Source organism: Gordionus sp. m RMFG-2023, chromosome 1, assembly GCF_954871325.1.
Source record: "Gordionus sp. m RMFG-2023 chromosome 1, tfGorSpeb1-WG-v2, whole genome shotgun sequence".
Taxonomy (NCBI): Eukaryota; Metazoa; Nematomorpha; class Gordioida; order Chordodea; family Parachordodidae; genus Gordionus; species Gordionus sp. m RMFG-2023.
The window spans coordinates 20,539,771-20,564,839 of NC_088775.1; the positions used below are offsets into that span (position 1 = coordinate 20,539,771).

The 25,069-nt window shown below is 27.9% G+C and overlaps 1 protein-coding gene across 2 annotated transcripts in view; it reads left to right on the top strand.

Moving 5' to 3' along the window:
• Positions 1 to 24,198, top strand: part of LOC135927542 (protein Wnt-5a-like) — a 38,235-nt gene extending 14,037 nt beyond the window's left edge. Inside the window, exons 3-5 of one of the 2 annotated variants that reach the window (XM_065463601.1) lie at positions 6,448 to 6,761; positions 6,813 to 6,908; positions 23,429 to 24,198. In XM_065463601.1, coding sequence (XP_065319673.1) covers positions 6,448 to 6,761; positions 6,813 to 6,908; positions 23,429 to 24,148 — 1,130 coding nt within the window. In that variant the 3' untranslated portion in view covers positions 24,149 to 24,198. Of the gene's footprint in view, positions 1 to 6,447; positions 6,909 to 23,428 lie in introns of both variants that reach the window. The other variant, XM_065463593.1, reaches the window with a different exon arrangement.
• The last annotated feature ends 871 nt before the right edge of the window (positions 24,199 to 25,069 follow it).

The following is a 25,069-nucleotide window of genomic DNA, read 5'->3' on the forward strand; positions in this document are numbered from 1 at the left end:
GCTGCTTGAAAGATTTTAAGGCACAAATATATATGAAAAACGAGAAACCAATTTTCTGTAAATACGTCCCATACCATACGCATTAAAAGATAAAGTTGAAAAAGATTTAGATAGATTGCAAAAAATAGGAGTAATAGAGAAAATTAATCATTCACTTTCTGCTCACCCAGAGTAATTGTTCAAAAGAAAGATAAAACATAAAGAATTTTCGGGGATTTTAAAAGAACTAAAAATCAAAATATTAATATTGATTCATATCACAAGAATCCAAGATTTATTAGCCAATTTGGGAAAAGGAGAGGAATTTTTAATATTGGATCTCTCAGATGCCTATAAATTAAAGTGGGGGAAGAGTCTCACAAATATCTTGTAATCAATATGCATAGAAGATTATTTAAATATACAAGACTACCTTTTGGTATATCGTCTTCTCCAACAATATTTCAATGGGCCATCGAGAATTTATTAAAAGCTTTTGCTTGTTATTTAGATGATAATATAATAACCGGAAAAAATAGAAACACGAAATAAATATATAAACGGTACTAAAATGTCTAGACAAAAATGATCAAGCTAAAGATACAAAAATGTAAATTTTTTAAACAAAATGTGGAGTACTTAGAACACAATATATCCAAAAACAGGATTACAACTAGAGAAATAAATACCAGACAGTAAAAAAAACACCAGAACTAACAAACTTAAAACAATTACAGTCTAGGGTCAGCAATATACTATTCAAAATTTACTTCAAATTTTGCAGCCAAAGCCAAACCATTATACATATTATTAGAAAAAAGAGTTGTTTGGAGATGGACTAATGAATGCAAAGACGCGTATAAAAAAATAGAACAAAGTACTCCAATATTACAATATTATGATCCAAAATTACCCATTATATTAGCAAAAGATGTGTCAGCCATAGGAATTGGAGCATAATATCACATATAGAAGGGAGTAAGGAGAGTCCAATTGCATTCGCCTTAAGAACACTGCAGCCGAGAAAAATTATAGCCAAATAGAAAGAGAAGCTCTTGCCATCATATTTGGGGTTACAAAATTCAATGGATTTATATATGGGAAAAGGTTCACATTACAAACAGACCACAAGCCATTAATGAGTTTATTTTATCCAAGAAAAGATATACCAACCATCTATTGCCAGAATACAAAGATGGGCTTTATTATTAGCAGATTATCAATATGAAATAGAAGTCAAAAATAGTAGACAAATAGCAAATGCTGACATGCTATCTAGATTACCTATAATGGGAACTCCAATATCAAAAGAGAAACGCTAGATCAAATAGAGGTGAGAGAAACACCTTTAAATGCAAGATTGAAAGAGGAACAATGCGAGATGATATACTTTCTAAAGTATAAGATATAGGAGAAATGTGCCATGAATGACCATGTTTTTGCTTTTTTGAAAAAAGGTATTAAAATTTATGTTTAATCAAACAAATTTTATATCAATGTGTAGTCTAAATATTAATCTTTAAAATAAAATTTGAATTAAAGCTCTATGTATAATACTTTATGAGCTAAATGAGATTATGTGAAAGTAATTTTATGTATTGACTGGCCATATACTATGTGTTAACTGATCATAATATTTTATTTAAGAATTTTATTATAAATATGAAATAATACAATATGAAATACTTCTAAAAGACCTATGTTAATGTTTCTTCATTTTTTAGTTGTATAAAAAATTAATTAAACACTAATTTAATTAGTATTAAGATGTCAATTTATTACCACATCTATTTAATGATATATTATAAATTAATATCTTAATTATCATTTTACTAAACATTCTTAAGCTTGTTCATCATTTTATTTTACCAAATGTTGTTTTGCAAGAGCTTTTCATTTTAATATGAATATGTGAATGTGCTAATTGTGGCCAATCAATACATGGCCAGTCAATACTCACCTCTCTATTATTATTAAGCGCCTTTATATGTCTATTAAATAAAGGTTTTAAAATCTAGTTTTTTGTGTGAATAATGCTAAATGCCTAAGGATAATATTTATATAAAATATCAGTAGTCTAAATTAGCAATTTTTTCACCAAACAAAAAAAATGTGCAACGTGTTTTTCCCAGAAAGAGGTACTAAAAACAGTTTTTTTAAAATATTTTTTTATTGAATTGCTCTATTCAATAAATGAACTTAGGTAAAGTACACATCATAAATATACAAATTTTGACCAATTTTGAGAGAAATTGGTCTAATAGATAAAAAGTTAAAGGGTGGTGGCCAGTCTTCACACATGGCCATTAATGGCACATTTCCCCTACAATAGATGGATGGCCAATAAACTATGATGCATGTTTAAAGGAGTATAGCCAAAGGAGAGAGGAAATTACAAGAGAGAGAGGTTGTTTATTATGGAGAACGAAAATGATAATACCACAATAATACCGAAACAACGTGTTGGACATGATACATCAAGGACATATTGGAATGGTAAAAATGAAGATGAGAGCACGACAATACGCGTGGTGGCCTAATATAAACCAAGATATAGAAACATGGGTCGAAAAATGTAGAGAATTCTAGGAACAACACGATATGCCTCGAAAGAGAGCAATTCAAAATTGTCCAAAACTACCAAAAGCATGATTTTTGTGAAAAAAATGGGATTCAATTAGTGCACGGAAGTCCTTACCATCCTCATACAAACGGCATGGCCAAACGTTTAGTTCGAACTTTTAAACAGAGTATGAATAAAAGAAACGAGAGAGATTTAGAAACCAGTCTAGCTATTTTTCTCTACAATTACAGAATATCAGGGACAGAAACTGAACAAAGTCCCCTGAAATACTATTAAAATTTAAACCTAGAGGATTGTTAGATCAAATATTTGAACGGGGGAACAAAAAGGAGAAGTTGGAATACCACAATCAAGAATTCCAGATAAATGAAAAAGTTTGGTCGCGCCTTTACAATAATAAAGAAAAAAACTGGGAAGAAGCCATTATTAAAGGCATACTCGGATCACAACGTTATGAAGTAAGAATAGCGGGTAATACGATTATACGTCATACGGATCAATTAAAGAAAAGAACCAAAAATATATTAACTGAAGAATACGAATTAGAAGAGAGAAATGAAGTAGAAGAGAAAACCGAAGAGATAGTAAACAACAGTGTTGTTAAACGCTACTTTTAAAAGTAGCGCGCTATCGCTACCTCTATTTTATAAAAAAGTAGCGCGCTATCGCTACCGCTATCGTTTTCAAATGAGTAGCGCGCTATTAGCTACTTTTTACGCTACTTTGATTTTTTTTTTAATATTTTTTTTACGTAACTTTATTTCCACAAATAAAATATTGATTAAAAACATGACTATAATTTGTTACATATATATATATATATAATTTATTTATTATTGCACTTGAGTATAAACGACCAATTCAAATCATAAAACTAATGATCCAATATATAATTCATTTCCATTTTTTTCTCATCTAGAAACAATGCTAAAAGTTTTATAGCATTGTAATCGCTATTCCATCTTGTAGTGTTTGGTGTCAATAAATAACTTCCTAATTTTTTTTTGAAAATATCAGATGTCTTTGATGACTTATTTTGTTTATTCCAAAGAGCTTGGCATTTAGAAAATGTAGATCTTGATACTCTTTTAAAATCCTCATTAAATAATGCTTCTTCAGCATCCACTGTCGCAACTAAATTTAGGTTGTGGCAGGAACAACGATGATGGCTAGGTAACATAGAAGACTTTATTGAAGATTCTTAATATTATAAATTTTATTTTATATTGGTGAAAAATTAAATATAAAATAATTTAAAACCAAGGATGTCATGAACATCAATTATCTCAAACTCCATTTCATCATCCTCTTCTTGTTCTCCATCTTCAATATTTTTGTCAGGAATATTACTAGTATTGTTATTATTATTATCTTCCCCAAATATTCTATATTATTTATATCATATTATAAAAAAATTATAATTAATTTAAAACCTGAAGGCCTTCAGGAAATTAGACCCATTATCCGTAATCATCTTACAAACCTTGTTTTGAATTTTGTAAGACCTGTGGATTTCTGCAATTATATTGGCTAGAATGTCATAAGTCTGACAGCCAATTATTCTCTTTAGAGCTAACGCTACAGATTTTCGTTTAAGATTTTTAGAATCAATCCAATGTGCAGTTACTCCTAAATAAGCTCTAAAAATATGACATATTATAAATCAGAAAAAAACATTTTTACCTTCTATTGTGAGTCCAGCAATCTGCCGTACAGACGTAGGAGACATCTGATAGATTTAATATCAAAGATTCTTTCATTTCCTTAAAGCTCTCCAAAATTCTTGCCATCAATGTCTGCCGGCAAAATATCTTGGTCCGTGGAGAAAAAGTGTTTATCATCTTTATAAAAGAATCATTATCCACCAAGGATAATGGTTGAACTGTATCTATTATAAAGTTCATAATGACTTTGTCAGCCAATTTTTGGGATACACCAGGTGTTGATGAATCCAAATTGGTTAATTTTGTTTGTATTAAATTTGATTTGGAAGTGGGTTTATCTTCTTCATTATCCCAAAACTTTTGAGTATTTTTCAATCTCTTTATAATTTGAAGTGTGCACAGTCTAAAATTATAAAATACTTAGAATAAAAATTATGTAGGAGATAAGTATACATAAAAATGAATAACTATTTTAAAATGTTTTAAATAATTTAGATAAAATTTATGAATATATAAAAAAAATGATTGGTTTTTGATTTTAATTTATTTTAAAAATTAAAGATTAGCCTACACATTGATATTAAATTTGTTTAATATATTACCTTTAAATGTTTTTTCAAATTAAAGCTGCTCGTATGATTTGAAGAGATAATTTTGCCACATCTTGCACCGAAACCGATATCCAGTATTAATTTTTTCTTCAAGGTTAAAGTATTTCTTGAATTTTGGGAAAGGATCATCTATATTTTGCTCATTTTCCAAAGAAATTTCAATATCTTCAACAATCTCACACATAACAAGATTTATAATGCTTAATATAAAATGTAAAATGAAATATAAAATAAGATAAAAGCAAGGACATACCAATAACGGAATTTCAAAGATATATAATTTAATGAATGCGCGAAATATAAATTAAATACAGATTGCTATTTAACAACTGTTTATATCTAATATATAACAATAATGTATATTTTTAAATATAAATTTCAAAATTAAATTAAATAAAAGGATTATAATTTTAGATTTTATAAAAAATATATTTTAATAATTTTTAGATGTATTTATTATGTAAAATTGAAACTACTTTCTAAATTAGTAGCGAGCTACCGCTATCGCTATTTTTTTAAAAAAGTAGCGCGCTATAGCTACCGCTACTGAAAAAAGTAGCGCGCTAAGCGCGCTATTTTAACAACACTGGTAAACAAAGAGATAGTAAACAAAGAGGATGTAATAAAAAATAACGATGAAATGAATCTAAAGGAGAGGGAGGAAGAAGATACAAGTCAAGATCGATATCCCAAAAGGATACGATCAAAACCAGATAGATTGGGTATAAATGATATGTATTAAATTGTGGTTTTTGTTATTTTTTGTAAAATGTTTATTTTTATTATTATATAATTTGATATGAATTTGAATAATAAATGACGATCATTATTTTAGATATAAAAAAATGAAAGAATTGACTACTAAAAATACATCACAAAGGATTTCGATATTTTAATACTACTAAAAATATATTACAAAATTCACCTAAAATAGATTTTCAAAAAATTTGTGATATTTACTTATTATGATAAAAAGTTATAGGCGTTCCTTTTTTTTTATCCCGGAGGTATTACCATTTAAAATATAGAAATGTGGAGAGTAAAATGAAAAATTTATTTTATACAGAAACCTAACTCGCCCTAAAACTTTAATAATAAGCTCGGTTTTTTTATTTTTACCTTGTAGTTTAATAATGAGGCTATTCAACAATAAAATTATTTTAATTCATATACAAAAACAAATTGCAAAAACGTAAAAGAGCCATTCCGCCCCTATCCCCCTTATTTATCTTATAGAATCAATATAAGTTTTAAAATTTAATTATTCTCTGAGCGCATTTTTTTAAAATATGATTATACCGGAAATATATTACAGCAGAAACCTGCTTTCTAATTTTTAGTAAATTTTACCATTAACTTTTGTATATAATTTTTTATATAAATTTTTCTTTTTCATATAAATTGTAAGACTCAAAAGTTAACGGTAAAATTATCTGAAATTCATAGGGTAGATAGTCCTGAAAGAAACTATCGGCAACATCAGATTTTAAAATTTAAGAGAAAGTAGTCAAAAAATGATTTAAAGTTGAAAAAATTACATATTGACGGAAAAACACATATTGACACCAACATATGCAATTTATATTTTATAATAAATATATAAATTAAGCAAGTCGCGAAACTGCATTTGCCCATGCTATCAACTCAGCCGGTGTTGTACACGCTATCAGTAGATTTTGTAGGCAAGGAATATTATCTAGTTGTAGTTGTGGAAAAATAAAAAGACCAGGAAATTTGAAAACTGATTGGAAATGGGCTGGATGTGGAGATAATCTCAAATATGGATATAAATTTGCTACAGAGTTTGTAGATATTAGAGAAAGGGAAAAGTTTTTTCACTCCAAAGTCCGCAATGATTTAAATAAAGCATATGAGAATCATGTTGATAATGATGATCAAAAAAGGCCTAACTCTTTATACTCAGTAAAAATTAATAACAACCAGTTTATTAATAACAGCCGTTATCACTTAAAGGAGATTCAACCGCTAAAAAAAGATTTTGGACAAAGGAAACGAAATAAATATGCAAAGTCGTTGATGAATTTGCATAATAATGAAGCAGGAAGAAGGGTAAAAAAAATATTTTTTTCTTAACTTATTTTTAATAACACTAAAAATCATTATATGATTTTTAAAAAAATATTTCATTAAGTTCTATATAATGGAATTATTATTAATTTAATTGATCGTTAATATTATTTCATCTTTTTAATTCTCGAAAAATAACAAACGGTTGAACATAAACGTTTATTAGCACATTTTTATAAAAATTTATTAATGTATAGAGGGTAATTAATTCATTATTTTCCTTTTATTCTATTTGCGAGATTACTTTATTGAAGTGTCATTTTAATTATATCTTATCTTGATCTCCTATTGTAAAGAACTAGCTTTTGAATAATTTATCTATAGGTATATTTCTTTTGCTTAGCGATTATGCATAAAAAGATACAATAATTGATTTTAAAATCTTTTTCCATCAAACAAAGATGTTATCTTTATTAGTAAGATAATTTTATGAGAATATAGAAAGGGGCCGAATATAATGAATCCAATGCAATGTATACAAAAAATTCTTTTTATTCATTTTTACTTTTTTGGAAGAGAAAGGAGATAAATTATCTTATATATATATATACTAAATATTTGTCCCCCTCCCTCCCACAATTCTTAATGAATTAAATCACAGTGCTCTAAAAATTACATACATCGTTACTTTATGCTACGAAAAAAGAAATGCCATTACCTTACTCGTTAAATTGCATTCAAAATATTATAATCCAATAAACAGAAAAGGTTGCATATTTAACATCACCTATAAAGATGCGTTCAATGTGCTGATGAGTATATTTAATTAAATAGACTTTTAAAATTGTGGTAATTTTCGTTAAAAATATTAAAGAATTGTTTTTACTATCTAAACAGTTAAATTACCATAAAATTTGTATTTTATATATTTTTTTAATTTAGTTAAAGTTTATTTTTTAATTGGTTATAATAAGTATGAATTAAAATAAAATTTAAATTAATTTATAAGATATTTATTAGTCTTTTGATTTAATCTGAAAACTCGACTAAAATATATAACAAAATAATTCATAAATTTATTTTGGATAATAGCTCAAATCAAGGAAGGTTTTTGTTTATTGGAAACCTGTCAAATATAAACAGACCAATAGAAATAATAAATTAACAGTAGCAGCGGTAATTTTCTTCAATATTTATATCATGATTTACTTCTTCCATATTTTAAAAGGTAACGAGAAAGAAATCGTTAGCGTTACCTGATGCTTGATTTTATATTATATTAAGTGGCCACTAGCCTTTGCCATCTCAGGGGGCTCAATTAAATAATTTTTATAAGGGCTTCCCTCCCAATGACACATTTTGCAGGCCTTCAACCAGTTTTCCCTAGCCTTCGGCCAAATTTTTTTTAAAAATTATATATTTCTTTTACATTTTTTTTTCCCTTTTCTCTTTAGCTTTTACCTTTTCTGGTGGTAAGCTCCTTCAATATCTCTCCCCACTTTATGTTATTCATACTATCTCTTTTATCTAATCTATACTTTTTCATATTGACTCTAACTTTATGGCCCCATTAAAGTTTTGGCCTTCCTCTTTTAGTTTGGCCATCACTTCCAAACTCTCAACTTTATTTCCAATGTAGTTCATAGGCCTTCTCATTGTGTGCCCATGCCACCTAAGTCTTTTTACCATTATCTAAGTCTTAATGGGCACTACCTTTAAACTTCTTAGTATTATTGTATTGCGCAATTAATCCTTTCTTGTTACCCAGCAATCATCCTCAGCATTCTCATCTTCATAGTTTGTAGACTTCTCTCTTCTGATTCTTTAGTTGGCCATGTTTCCGAACTGTATAGAATAGTTGGTTGTACTATGGAACTGTAAATTTTTCCCTTCAATTTGTGTGGGATTCTTTTGTCAAAGAGCCCTCCAGATAAAGATCTCCACTTTAACCACCCTTGATTAATTTTACTCTTTATCTCTTTCTCTATTGTGCCAAATATTTGCAGCTTTCAATTGCCGATATCTGCCATTCATTTATATTAATGCTCTCTGTTTCATCTCCTCCTATCACCATATACTCCGTCTTTTCTCTATTTACTTTTAGTCCGTGTTTTATATGATATTTATACAGCTCATTAATCTTTCTTTCATTTCATCTTTGGATTCGGTAAGTATCACAATATCATCTGCAAATATCATATTCCACAGGACTGTTTGTGGTATAGACTGTGCTAATACTCTATTACTGTTATGAAGAGAGGGCTGAGAGCTGACCCTTGATAAACTCCCTCGGCTATTGTGAATGTTGAAGTACCAGTTGTGCTACGGACCATTGTTGTATGGCCCATATACATATCCTGTATTATTCTTATATATTTTTGGAACCTTTTTGTAGCGTAGCACCCACCAGATAAGTTTTCTTGGGATTCTATCGAAGGCCTTTTCTAGATCGAGGAAGACCATGTGAAACTTTTTGTTCTTTTCCCTGTATTATTTACTCATTGGCCTAAATGGATAGCATCAGTTGTTGATCTTCTAGGCATAAAGCCAAACTGAGTCTGTCCTATTTGGATTATGTCTCTTGACCTTTTTTCTATTATTTTTTCATAGAGTTTAAGACAGTGATTTTGACAATTGTGTGGATCCCCTTTATTTTTGAAGATACTAGATAGCTCTGCCTCCATTTTTGAGGGATCTCTTCATTTCCCAGTAATTTATTGTACAGATTTGTGAGGAAATGTATTCCATCATCTTTTCTATTGGAATATCGTTTTTCATATGCTTGAGGCATATGATTATTTTTTGTTCTGTTATTGGTTGTACAAGGTGTTGTAATACGTAAATTTACTTTGAAATAAAATCGATAAAAAAGAAGTAATATTCAATCGACTGTTAAACAGAAAAACGAAACATTATATTATTTGACTAAAGACGATGTAAATGAATAAATTGTATATAATAATCGTGGATTTTTTACTTGATAATTATTATTATTTTGCGAACTTAATTTTTATTTTAATTTTTTTATTTTAGTTATGATTATGTAATTACAATATATATTAATTAATTAAGTATTAGTAGTTAATTTATTTTTACTATTTATGTATTCTCCTTAATTCTCAACACAACATTTGTTACCGAAACATTATGTTTTATGGGCATATTCAGTCTAATTAACTTTTCTCATCTGACACAAGGTTTTGACATGGGGAGTGTTCATCTAGATGTAATATAGTTGAGAAGCTCCTAATATTCATTATTTCTTTGGATTTACTTAGCTTGTGTTGCGCGGCAATATCTTCTCCTGGGATGACTTTGCAGTCTACTACATCTTTTAATCTTCTGCGAGAGATTAGCATGTGATCAATCTGTGTTTTCCTTGTACCACTTTCATATGTTATTAAATGACTGTCGTTTTTCCTATAGTAGGTGTTGGTTAAGGCAAGGTCGAAGGCTTGCGCAAATTTTAGTACATGCTCCTTCATCATTTTTTTCTTCATATCCAAAATCACCATGATGCCTTTTGTAGCTATCTCTTGCTTTTTCCACATGCGCATTTAAGTCACCACCTTTTATGAGTCATATTTGTTTTCTTTCATTTTTGTTTATTGGACAGGCAGCCTGTCGGTGACCGGGGTGTCATCCCTAAGCTCCGAAATTTATCTTACCATATGTCTTTACACATTAGTCATCGAAGAAAAACCTTTATGCTCCTTACCAGGATTGAACCTGGGACCTTCTGTTTCCAAGACTACATCATAACCCACTAGGCCACCCCGGTTTACATTATGATCTGCAAACTCTGAACTAGTATTCGAATTCTCTCATTTTTATGTATTATGCTTATACATTATATACATATGTTTCAAAAAAATAAAAATGATAAAAGTACAAATATAAGACATTTTGTTAATGTCAAAATAAATATTCTAACACGAGTAATTTATTATAGAACTTTATGGATGTATACATAATTTTTATTATAATATCACATAGTCTTAAATATTTGCCATTGCGGATTAATAAAATATTTTGAGTATAGCATTATAAAAGTAGTTTAAGAATGTAAGAGATTTGAATAATTGAAGCAAAATATTTATTATTTCCTCTCAGTAACAAGGGAAATCTTAAATTACAGCCTAAACATGAATACTTTTATTATATAGGTCTTCAAAAATATCGCAAGGCAAAAGAATCCTTACCAACTTATTCATTAACAAAAGTCAACCATAAATATAATTCTAACTACTTTAAACAATCAATGATAAAAGGGATCATTAAGAAAAAATTTGTAGCTCTAACCAAATAAACAATTCTTGAAAATGAATATATAATAGACTAATTCGAACTATATGGTAAATTAGAGCTAGGACATGATGAAAGAATCTGATCCATTTTTAATGGTATATAAACCACTAGGTAATGTACATTGTTGTTCACCCAAATCACAAAATCAAATGATCTCAGAAGCAGGGAGAACAATCTTAAAGCCAATAGTTTCATAATTAATTGAAGTAGGCTATTTGCTGTCATGGCTGATGACATTCTTTACGTAAACTCACATGAGCAATTTAGTGTGTATGTTAAATAAATTGATAAAACAAAAACACAAATAGAATCCTTTATATTCTTTAAAAAACGTTAATGGTCATTGACAAATACCCAAATAAACATTCTAAATAACAATTCTATAAATGCTATTTGTATTGCTCAAGCATATGATAGGGCAAATATTTTAAAAGGGCATCTTTTAGGAATATAGGAAAAATAGGCCAAAAACTCATCATTATGCGCACTGACATACATATGAATTTAAGCCTTGGTCTCTGCCTGCAAATCAGTACCAAATTTTTAAAAAATATTATATAAGGCTTTGCTATCTTATAAATTCTATTATCCATTATAAGAAATGCATTAATATGCAATTAAATTAGGGTTAAAATGTAAAAATATTAGTATCTTTTCTACAAGGTAGGGATCCCATAATGAAACTAGAATGGCGGTAAAAATAACCTTCCCTGCAATCATTTTATCTGGAAAATATTGATTCCTTGATATGGCGAAGCAAAGCGATTATATATATTGGTAACTCACTGAATCACGGGGAAATTTTTAATATTATATTTTTTTAATTTTTTTTTTTAATATTTTTTTTATTTATTTATTTTAGGCTGCGTCCAAATTCATTTGAAAAAATACTTAAAATTTTAAAATTTTCACAAATTAATAACAAAACACTTTGGACACATTTAAGTTTTAAAAAAATAAAAATTAAAATATTCAAAATGCTTGATATGAATTAATTATTAGTTATTTATTATATAATATTTGAAGAAACGACTCAACATAGAAATAGGCATAGATATATGGAATTAAGGTATATATTATAATTAGGGATGTAAATTTCCCGGGAAACTATATTTCGGGGAAATTTGGGGAAAAAACGGGAAATAATGGGAAATAGGGGAAAAACGTGAAACTATCTTTTTTATAATACTTTACAGGTCAATATTGATTTTTTTTTATGTTTTATTGAAAATATATAGATTATAAACATTATAATTAAACAAATATAAATTATTTTCAACTAATTTGCAATTACTTTACATGTTTTATTTGAAATATTATATATAGACTAAATAATATTTAAACAATTAATTTTGAATAGTTAATTATCTTCGTTTGAAGATGAAAATGATTCCAGATCAGAGCTTGAAATTCTGGAATCCAGCAATTTGTCATTTTCAGAAATTTCCTTTCCCATAAAATGTAGATTGGCTCTTATATAAACTAATTTTTTTATTCTATTTCTAGATTTAGAATGAATATTTCCAAAGGAGGACCATATTCTTTCGGATGCTGCACTTGTTGGTGGTACTGATAAAATTCGTATGGCTAGGGTCGATATGTATTGATTGCAACATAGACCTATTCCATTTTATTTGAATCTAATATTTCTATTTTTCTAAATAATATATAGTGTTATTTATTATTTTACCTTTAGAATCTGTGTTCTTTCAGATTCTATAACTTTTAATTTTTTCCTTTTTAATATAGGAGTTGGAATATTTTTAATGATAATTGGGTTTTCATTCTCTTTGTTTGTGGTATCTTGATCTAACTATTATTCAATAATAAATATAAAATAATAGTAAAATAATGTACAGCATCCAATTCAAATACTGGATTAGCAATTTGATTCAGATATGATTCTGCCTAAAAATAAATTACTTTTTAATACAAATATAATACTGTTCCCAGATGGCTATTTTCATATTCCTAATTAAAATCAATTTTATATTTTTGTCTTTTAATATTTTGCATTTGTCTGTGTCAATATCAAGCTTGACTCAGAAAATTTGGTAATATTTTCAACATTTTCCTTCAACCATGAATAATTTTCAATATATATGACATCTTTCCCTTTAAGAACTCCAGATCCAGAACCTAAAATATAATATAATTTAAAAATAAATTTTTTATTTTTACCTGATTTTTGCCGGGTGAGAAAATATAACCTATTAAATTTAGCCTTTACTGCTAAAAATTTTTTCTTCACTTGATCATAATTCAAGCTATAGGTTTTTCCTATTTCCTCCCATATTCGCTTGTTTTCTACAGAATCTCTAAATTTTAGGTCACTTTTACACCAGAGGCTTCTGTGCTCTCCATAAAATTATACTCAGACACTAAAAAATATATTAATATATAAAGAATTTGCCTAATTTCTATAGAATCTCTATTTAATCACATAAGGTGATGTCAAAATATTAGCTCAATAAAACTTAGTAAATATTTTCTATATAAATAGTCAATATCTTAATAAATCATACCCTATTATTCTTTTTACATTAATTTCTAAAGTTAATATTGGCTAAATTATGGTAAAAATAAATTGCAAAGGGTTTGTTTTCAATTGATCATAATTGAAGTTATATGTTTGATTTTATTTCAAAATTTTTTCATAGTCCTGGCCTTTCCTCCCAAATTTGCCTAATTTCTATAGAATCTCTATTTAATCACATAAGGTGATGTCAAAATATTAAATTATTGTTTCAAAATTTATAATATATACACTTACTAATCTTAAATGTACACTTCTCCCAACCATGTTATCCCTGATATTTTTATTTATTGGATTTTCATAATCGTTTTGGTTAAATTTATAAAAATTAATATCATTAAAAATTTTACTTACTAATTTTCTTCTAAAAATTTCAAAATTTTGAATATATTTTTATTCAACAAAAAAAAATAAATTTTTACAAATACCGAAAAATGAAATAGGACACTATTTTATTTTTACATTAAAAATAGCTTATGTTATTTTTTTCCTCAAAATTTATTTATTTATTTTATTTTTTTTAATGACTTTGGACGCAGCCTTATAAAAAATAATACGTGATACGTGAAATATAGCGCATATGCCCTCTAGACGTAGAGTAAACAACAGAGCTACGCTAGGTATTCCTCACTTCCATCTAATTGGAAAAACGAAATTAATTTGGGTACGAAAGTAAAAAATGTGAGGAGCCCTCTACACGTTTGTGGGCAAGCCGCACGTACTTGTAAGCACTTAGGCGTCCATAGGCTCCAAAAGAAAGAGCGGGGCAGAGATAAAGAGCCTATGCCCAAGAACTGCTACGTAAGTTAATTACTTTAAGTGTGGGTTGTGGCTAATTTTAAGTTAAAAAAAAAAAAAAAAATTCTGTTCTGGCATATATTGTTCCAAAAACACACATTTAAAATATAGAGTACATACCCGTTGAGTTTTAGCTTGTCCTGATCCAGTAGCAACACAGTGGTTTAGAAATATTAAGAAATTATTTATTTCAGATATCTATCCTTAATACGAAAAAGTTTTTTGATAGAGTTTTTGCAATTATTTAGTTTGATGAATTGCTTCATGTTTAAGTTAAGTTCCATAACATCTTTTATTGTTTTATAGTACCATAGGGATTTATATTTAGTGTATTCTTTTTTTTTATAAGTGTATAGCCATTTAATTGCATCATGAACTAGGTTATGTTCTGAGTTCCTTATGATGTGGGCGAGGAATTGAATGCGTCGTTTTTTCAAGGTAATGTTAATTGGGGTGTGTTTTGATACCCTCCATAGATTATTGTTGGATATTACTCTCGGGTAGAAGATTCCGTTAATGATTCGGAGGCAGTTATTTATGAATGATTGTAATTTCCTGTTCTCCGTTTTGTTCAATTCCCATATATCTCCACCATATAGTAATATTGGAACAACTGTAGAATTAAAAATTCTCAGTCTGGTGTGTACCGATATTTCTTTTGTTTTCCATATTTTCATGTATTTATAAAAGGCTCCTCTTGCTTTTTGTATTCTTATTTTCAGCTCTTCTTTATAACCTCCTGTGTTGTCAAACATGACGCCTAGATATTTTATTTTGTCAACTATTTTGATATCATTCCCATCGATTGTGAAATTTAGATTTTGAGTTTCGTTTGGAGAAGAGAGAATACAAGTTTTTTTGAAATTTATTTTTAACCCCATTCTTAGGCTAAGGGTTCCTAATAGATATAGCATATCTTTCGTTTCTTCAGAGCTAGTCGATATGATGACAATGTCATCGGCATAGGATATTATTTTGTTTTCTAAACGTATTGTTGAGTTTGAGCTTATTTCTATTAGATTTGCGCAATCTAGGACCTCTTTTATAATTTTACTGATAATGATATTAAACAGTAATGGTGATAGAGTGCATCCTTGTTTCACACCTCTTTTTATTCTGAAGGTGGGGGATATTTTATTGTTTACTTTAAAGCAGGCAGATAGCTTAGAGTAATGGTTTCTCAGAATGTAGATGATATTGGGTTCGATCCCACTTTCCAAGAGTGTCCTCCATAGGGCCTCGTGATTCACAGTATCGAATGCTCTACTGAAATCTATAAAAGTGAAGAAGGCAGGGATTTTATATTTGTAACATTTTTGTATTGTTATTTTTAACGCTAAAATTGGCTCGAGAATATTTTTGTTTGGTCTATAAGCGCAGATGTATTTGGGTAGTAAGTCTGGAATTGAAGACATGATCCTGTTTTTTAGAAGGACCATGAAAATCTTAGATACTGTAGATGTAAGGGCTACTGCACGATAGTCTTTAAACTCTCTTGGATCGTTTATTTTGGGAAAATTGCATAAGTAAGACTTATTCCATTCTACAGGCGTTTTTCCACTATCCCAGATTTTGTTATATAGAGATAACAGGAAGGAGGATACAGTTTTGGGTGCTGTTTTTAGATGTTCCGCTGTTATATTATCAAGCCCAGGGGCTTTATTATTGCGTAGTTTTTTAATTACTTTTTCGATTTCCTCCGTGGAGAAACCGGATGGGGGTGGAGTTTCATGCACATTTGTGTTTGTCTGGCAGACGGCTTTTCTTGAATCAAAGATTGACATATAGTGATCTAACCATAATGCTATTTGTTCATCCTGGTCCGAAATTACATTTCCATTTGCTAAGACTAAAGAAGGTAGCTTCTTGAAACTGTAGAGTTTGCAGAAATATTTTAGTTTATTATAAGCTTCATATATTCTGTTTTCATTCATATCTTTCTCTATTTCAAACGCTTTTTTTGCCACAAATTTCCTTCTATCACTTCTCAGCAATTTCTGTATCTCTTTCCATAGTTCTCTGTTCAAGTTTTTGCCTCCTCTAAGCTGGCTGATTTTTCCTACAGTTTCATTTGATAACCACTCTCTCCTTAGGTATACATTCATATTGGGTAACATGTTATAGGATTCAGTTATATCTTTTTTAAAAAGATTCCAACATATATCTACGTTACCATTTGAGGTTATATTTAGGAAATTTTCTCTCTTCTTGACCAGTATTTGATCAAAAAGTTGTATATCCTCTTGTGATTTTACTTTTATTTGTTTACGGTTTAGGAGAGGTTTTAAGAAATTTATTCTTGTCATATTTGGGTCTATCTCTTCGCGATATCCCCATGTATTTTTTATTGTCATTTTTGCTACTAACGCTCTGTGATCTGACAATTTAATAATAGTGGACACTATAACATCATCAAACCACGCATGAATATTTGATATAATGAAATCAATTTGAGATTTTTGATTTGCTCTTACGAAGGTGTATGTATTTATTTCTCGATGGAGAAAGAAAGTATTTTCTATTTTGAAATTTTTGGTTTTACAATAATCAAGTAATTTTTTACTATCTTCATGTTGGGTTGTTGTATAGTTGCGTTACCTATGGTATTGGTATTAATATATTCTATGCTTTTGCCAATTTTCAGATTGAGGTCTCCTATTATTATAATGTTATATCTCAAAGGCAGGGAATCAATCAAGGTAGTGACTGTGTCAATAAAATTTAACCTTTCATTTCTTCTTGGAGGGGCATATATGTTTACAATTATTGTCGGTTTGAATTTTGTGTTTAGATATAGGAGGCCGCATCTTTCTGATATGGGTACAAATTTGATAATTGATTTTTCTATTTTTTTGTTTGCTAGGAATGCGATTCCTGACCAGCTATTAGAGGTGGTACCGGAACAAAATAGTTTATAATCCTTAAAATCTGCAGTATTATTCCCTGGGCAGTGGGTTTCTTGGATGCCAATTATATCTAATTTCATATATGCAAAATCTCTAAGCAGTACTGTTAGTTTATTTTTCATTCCATTAATATTTAGAGACGCAATCCATAACTTACCATAAACTGTGTGCTCCGAGTTTATGGGTGCCATTTCTCTGTAACGATGTACTGGTTGATACCGAAGGTGTATTGACACAATTAGGAATTTAAAGAACAGAGACAATAATAATATAATAAACAAAGAAGGTGAACTTAAAAATTGTCTTTTTGAATTTAAATTTATAAGAAAAATTGTTTTAATGTTTATAATTATAAATTTTAGTTTTTTCTAAAAAATAATAAATATAAGATAGTTTGGATATTTTTTTGGGATGATGCTTACTACCAAGTGAATATATGGAAATATTCTAAATATCAACCTAATTTGCTAAATACCGACCAAAATTTATTTAAATGTTATAAGACCCTTATTATTTAATATATTATAACGGAATCACTTGGTCAAGTCCGGCCTCCTATATATCATCCCCCAAGGATGGAACCACCAAGTTAGATTAAGAGAAAAAACATGACAATTCCCGGGATTCGAGGTAGTACCTTAAGGTAGTAAGCATCATTAACCTATTTTATTTGTGAAAATTTTCATAATTCTTACAACTTACTAAAATATAATTAATCAATTTATTTGAATAAACATATATATATATATACAATGATATTATAGATATATATTTTTAAGGAAAAACAAAAATAGTTCTATATAAATTATATAATTTAAAAATTTAATTAATTTATTTATATTAGACATATTTTTAATATTACGAAAATAGGAATATTCACATATATATAAATGAGAGGAAGATTTTCTTCCATTTCTGGGGATGCTTGCCTTAAGATCCCTCCATAAACGCGCATTACGTTGAGTGTGGGTTGATATATCATTACGGTCTATAAAGTTTTTGCTATGATTGACAGAGTAATAATCATATCCATTTTCATTTAGATTATTATAACTTGGAAAAATATTTAATTTTAAGATTTATCAATATTTAATTTACCCCTTCCATTAAAAAATTTCTACCAAAATCCAGACGATCATTTATTTATTATTTTTTAATAAAAAAAATAACCTAAAATTACGCCAATTGAACCAAAAAGGTATGCAAAATTCTTAAAACTTTTGAGTAATTAAATTTTTAATTATTATTACATCCAGCGTCTACATGAGCGGGAGGGGTAGGAACAGTTTGCATTCTATTTTTATAAGGGGGTGGGGGGAGAAGCTGTTTTAATGGGGGTAGGATAAATTGGGGGGGGGGGGGTTATCTATTAAATTTTGTGAAATAGGAAAAAATTTATTGCTGTAAAAATTAATACTTTTATTATAGTATTATTATAATACAATTCATCGACCAAATCTATATATTGCAAACAATCATACACATTGTTTTCCAAATAAACTATCCTTTTAAATGTAAATTAAAAGGTTTAGATATTTCAGCAAGCTTATAATGCCATAATAATTAATTCATTGTAAATAATGGAGGTTTTAATTGAATTTATTTTCTAAAAAATAAATTCTTTATATTCACAAAATATCGATAGTTGGTAGTAGAGATAGATTAATTTAAGTTATCCTTTATAAATTCTTTGAAAAGAGTATTAATAAATTAATAGGTGAAAATAATAGGAGGCGGGAATTTTTTAGAAGGGTAGGCAAAGGTTTTTGAAGGGGTTTTGCATCCAGTGAAAATCCTGTCAAGTAGACGCTGATTACATCAAAAAATTTATACCAAAATCCAGAAGATCTTATATTTATTATTTTTTTATAAAAAAAAAATTTTTTTTTTTAAATAAATAAATAAAAATATTTTAAAAAAATATTATAAAAAATTTCCCCGTGATTCAGTGAGTTATAAATATATTTAATGTGATATAATTATTTGTAAATTATAATTCAAAAATTATTATCTTGTGTGTTTAAATATTTATAATTTTTTTGCAAGAATTAGATTCGGACATATCAACAGAATTTGCTTTTGTTAAATCTCAGACATTTAATAAACGATTCTTATTTTTCTATATTATTCACTAAATCAAATAAATTCACAAATAAAATGAAATTATGTTCTTTTTGAATGGCTCTATTCAAATAGATGACTTCCTTTCAACTGTTTTTTCTGACTAAACATTTTTTTTAAGTGTCATGTCTTTTATCCAATTTTGGATATTTTTCTAAAATTGATACTCAATATTTCGTTGGATATATAACGTCTTAATTGTCTTAACTATACAATTTAATTCGTAGTCATATGAAAAATAAAATATTATACATAAATTATGAGATTAAATTATTTAACAGGCAAAATATCGTTATTTTTTCCCAATGTCAATTTAAACTCTTTTATCTCTCCTCTATCGCTATTTCTTTCTACAACAGCGTTATATAAATGAATTGTGTTTTATTTATAACTAGCTAATAACCCATCAAGAATGACGGGGTTAAGGGGTAATTAGTTAGTTTGTGTATATGGTACTAAATATGCTTTATATTAAAATTTAGGAGAAAAAGAGGTAAAATTGTTGCAATGTAACCCGTGAGCATTAAGGGTATTAGAAATATCAAAATTTAAATTTATGATAGAAATTAGAGATCTGCAAAGTTAGGCCCGGGCTCGGGCCTAATTCTATTTAAAATAATCGGGCCGGGCTTAATTTTTAAAAAAAATCGGGCCGGGTCGGGTCGGGTCGGACCTTGGAAATTTTTTTAAATATATCTAAATTTATCAATTTTATATTGAATTTTTTATGTAAAATAAAAATTTTTGATAAAATTAATTGAAACTAAACGCCATATAACATATGTCTTTTTTTTGAGTAATTATAAAAATTAATTTCTATATTTAAATAAATTCGGGCCGAGCCGGGCCGGTAAATTTTTTTAAAATAAATTTCGGGTTCGGGCCGGGCCGGCAAAACTTTTTAAAAAAATTTCGAGCCGGGCCGGGCTTGAAAAATTAGGCCCGATGCAGATCACTTAGGAATTAATTATATTGGGTAAAATTAAAAATAGAGATTCTTCAAAATTTTACATTGGCTTCAAAATTTTTTTTGCAGCTGCAAAAAAAAATTTTCAGGCCAATGTATAACCCATATTTAAAATTCAAAAATCTTAAAGCATCTCTATTTTAAATTTTATCCAATATGATTTCCATCACAAATTTAAATTATGATGCTCACGGTATACATTGCAAAAATTTTACCTCTTTCTCTCCTAAATTTTAATATTTATATAAAATTTATTAATAAAGTATATTTAGTACCATACACACAAACTAAATAATTACCCTTCAACCCCGTCAGCCAATATGGTAATAAACGGCAAAATTTTAAAAATATTAGCTATTAATTAATATATATATAATTAATATTTTAAATTTGATTATATTCAAGTTGGTGCATGCTTAAAACATACGACTTTGAAACGGGAGGCGTGTTCGACTCTCGTAGAGAGCAAAAAAATAACATTACACTATATAGTCCTCTTAAATTTTAAATACATTAGGAAGATAAGAAAACGATCATTTTTTGATTATGGAGATTATATATATTAGATTGGATTATATGGATCATATCATAAACAATTTAATACTATGATATCAATCTAATACCTTGGCCTTCTAATAGCTTGGGATTTCGCATGCATCAATTTTTCTGTACGATCCGACAGAAATGCTTCAAAAATTAATAAGGCAGCTTGAAAATAAACAAATCAGACATCACTAACGTAATTTTTATCTCACTTGTCACCAATACTTTGGTGTTTTTGGTGAGGACTTATTCATGATTCCATATTGCATGCAAGTAAATATCTCTTAACTGTTTTTTTAAATTTAATATTTTCAGTTGTTTCTTTTTTATTTTTACATACTCCGTTATCTAATATATATAATCTCCATAATCAAAACACGATCGTTTTCGTATCTTACTAATGTATTTAAAATTTAAGGAGACTATATTATGTAATGTTAATTTTTTGCTATCTACGAGAATCGAATCTCAAACCTCCCGTTTCAAAGGTGTAATCTTTACGCATATGCACCAACTGGAATATAATTAAATTTAAAATATTAATTAATAGCTATATTTTTAAAATTTTGCCGTTTATTAAGGGTAATTATTTAGTTTGTGTGTATGTAAAATTTAGGAGAAAAAGTAGTAAAATTGTTGCAATACAGTGAGCATTAAGAGTATTAGAAATATCAAAATTTAAATTTGTATAATGGATAAAATTTAAAATAGAGATGCTTGAAGATTTTTGAGTTTTATATATGGGTTAGACATTGGCCTGAAATTTTTTTTTTGCAGACATAGCTAGGCCTGATCAAAAAACCAAGGCTCATGCAACTTTCATATTCTGATTGTATTTTTAAATGAATTATGACCTTTACATATTTTATTTCAGTTCTTAACTACCAAAATTATTATGGTCTTTGGCGGGCTTGAGAAAATTTTCTCGATATGATTATGAGCATGAACCTGTCGGAAATTTTTTTATATTAGATATTAGGCATAATATTTATATGGGTCTCAGGTAAAAGCTAATTTAAATATATTTTTACTCTAAAAATAGTATTCACTATTAGTCCTGGTGAGTTGGTCTTGGTCTGAAGTAGGATTGAGCAGGATTAAAAGAATAAAAAATGAATATAGTTTTTAGAGATTTACCTATCTCCAGGCTTGAGAAAAAAATTTCAAAATTATTACGCGTTGGCCAGGTTTGAGAAAATTTTTTTAAAATTATTATGGGTGGGGTTGGGCTTGGAAAATATTTTTATGAATTATATTGTACTCCGCTTAGAGAAAATTTTTCAAAATTATTATCAGCTTGGAAGCTTGGGAATTCTATTATCAACTATGGATCAGACATTGACTTAAAACAAATTTTTTTGCAGGCCTGGGGATCTAGTATTAGTATAATCGCTAATTGTATTTTAAATGAACGGTTTTAAATTCGTTTTTTAATAATAATTTTTAATTTGTTTTAAAAAATTTATTATATTATTTATATATTTCGTATTTTAGTTAAACAGCATCAAATAGAGATTTGCTCACTATTTATTGGATAAAATTAGATAATAATAATATATAACTAAAAGTAATTTTGTAAATGATAAAAAGAAATGTATAAAGTGAAGTCAAACAGATATTGAGCACAATGTTTTTTAAGATAAATTAAAATGATTATGTATATTCGTAAAAAATAGCCGCAGAATAGTAAATCAATATATGACAGAGTTAATATATTTATTGTTGATATTAAATTGGTAAATAAAATTTTTAAATAAATAAACATACTATATAAAAATATATACAATAAAATACAAAGAAATAATTATATTGTAATTTATTTTCAAATAGTATTAATCTAATTGAAATAGCTTGATATTCAAAAAAAATGTATCAAAATTTAAATATTAAAATTTTACGAAAAATTGGAGATTTGTGAGGTCTTCCCTAGTTTTATATATATATTATTCGGCACAAGCCTAAAATATCAATGTATGAATTGCCCGGCCCGTTATTTATTTTAACTTTTCCCGGGCTAATGGGCTTTTGGACTGGTTTTGCAGATCTTTAGTGCACATATATAAAAAACCATTCTGTGAACATTGCGATATCTCCCCTAGGCTCCTGAAAGATTTTCACATTGTCCCATTATATGCTTTAACACAAAAACATTTATTTAATTGTTTAATATATATAGTTTTTTTTATTAATGACTCTGCATTTGATCAGCATTTGGAAGTAAAAATTTTCATATCTCCTATATAATTTTTTAATATCGCTTAGGATGAGGCATTTTAATTTAATAGTTAAATTTAAAAAATATTTGACGCTACTGAATATATTTTATTCACATCACTTTTAATGCATTTTAATCATATATCTATAAATATTTTTATTTATTTAGGCAGTCTATCATACAACACAAATAAATTGCAAATGTCATGGGGTATCAGGGGCTTGTAGTACTAAAACGTGTTGGCCACAATTAGGACCATTTAGAAAAATTGGGCGATTGCTTAAAGAAAAATACGATAATGCTACAAGAGTGCGGCTCAATGGTCTGAGCAGTTTACAAGTTTCCTTAAGTCCCAAAGGGATGAGAGCAAAATCACAAGGATACTATTATAATTCGAAATACGATATAAAAGTTCCAACAGCATCAGACCTCGTTTATTTAAAAAAATCTCCTGATTTTTGTATAACCGATCCGAGAATAGGCTTTAGCGGGACTAAAGGTAGAATATGTGGCATTGATTTTAATTCTCAATATCCTCATGACCTTCATAATAATCAACAGGCATTTCAATCATCTCTTCCCTCAAATTCTGATTTGGACGATGATAATAATTTTGATGAGCTGGATAATATAATATCATTCCATGGCGGCGACATGAGTGATTTAACAATGTTTTACTTTCTTGCATCCTCAATATACGATAATGACAGCCCGCATAAAAATAATTTAAATGGAGGTTCTTCTGTCTGTCGCAATTTATGTTGCGGGCGTGGTGACGAGAAAAAGGTTATTACACTTAAACAACGTTGCCATTGCAAGTTCCAGTGGTGCTGTGATGTCAAATGTTCGGTTTGTATAAAAAATGTCACATTTTTTGTTTGCAGATAGATACATTTTTTGTTTGTAGATAAATAAATATATTTATTTACTAAAATAATATAGGCCAATATGTTAAAAATGTAAATATTCACTATGTTTATTAATGAAAAATTATAGCTTTTTTTCCAACTATATATTCTAAAATGCATAATCAGACATGTTCATTTGGAGGGTAACAATTTTTAAAATATTCTAAAAATGTTAATAAACATCTAAAATTTTGTAAATTTATTAGGACTAGTGTCTAAAAAAATTGGCAATTTCTAATATCTAATATGAAATCAAAATGCGGTTGTAAAATATTACTATATACTGGCATTTGAAATTATTTCTTTACAAAAATATCATTTGTATATAAATTTATATGAATTATTGATTAGGAAAAATGACCCAAATTCTAATATATAAATTATATTTAAAAATTCAAATGTCGAATATATGAATTAATACACAAATATATTTTAAAAATATTGCATTACATAAAAGAGTAAGGTATTTATTTGCGAAAGAAATATATGCGATCCGTGAAAATTGAGTAAATTTTTCAATGATTACAAGTATTTGGTGTAAAAATACCTGCATATATATAAAATGGCCTTTCCAAATTTATTTTCTGAGGTAAAGATTATTATGATTATTACGAAAAATCTTTCTCAATTAAACTTAATTTTTGTAAGTGCTATGATATAGTGGTATAATAATTCAAATATGTTAAGAAATAACTCTTAGATTTGTAAGGAATGCTTGATGATTTATTTGATTTAAAAATTATCCAAATGGGTAGTGTTAAAACCCTCAATTTGCCGATTTTAAACCCGACAAATTAATATTTTACGTAAATTATATTACTTATAAAATTTCTCCAAATGCAGAATGGTTTAGCCAGCCTTTGGCGAAATCTAGAGGCATATTATATCGACTAAATCAAAG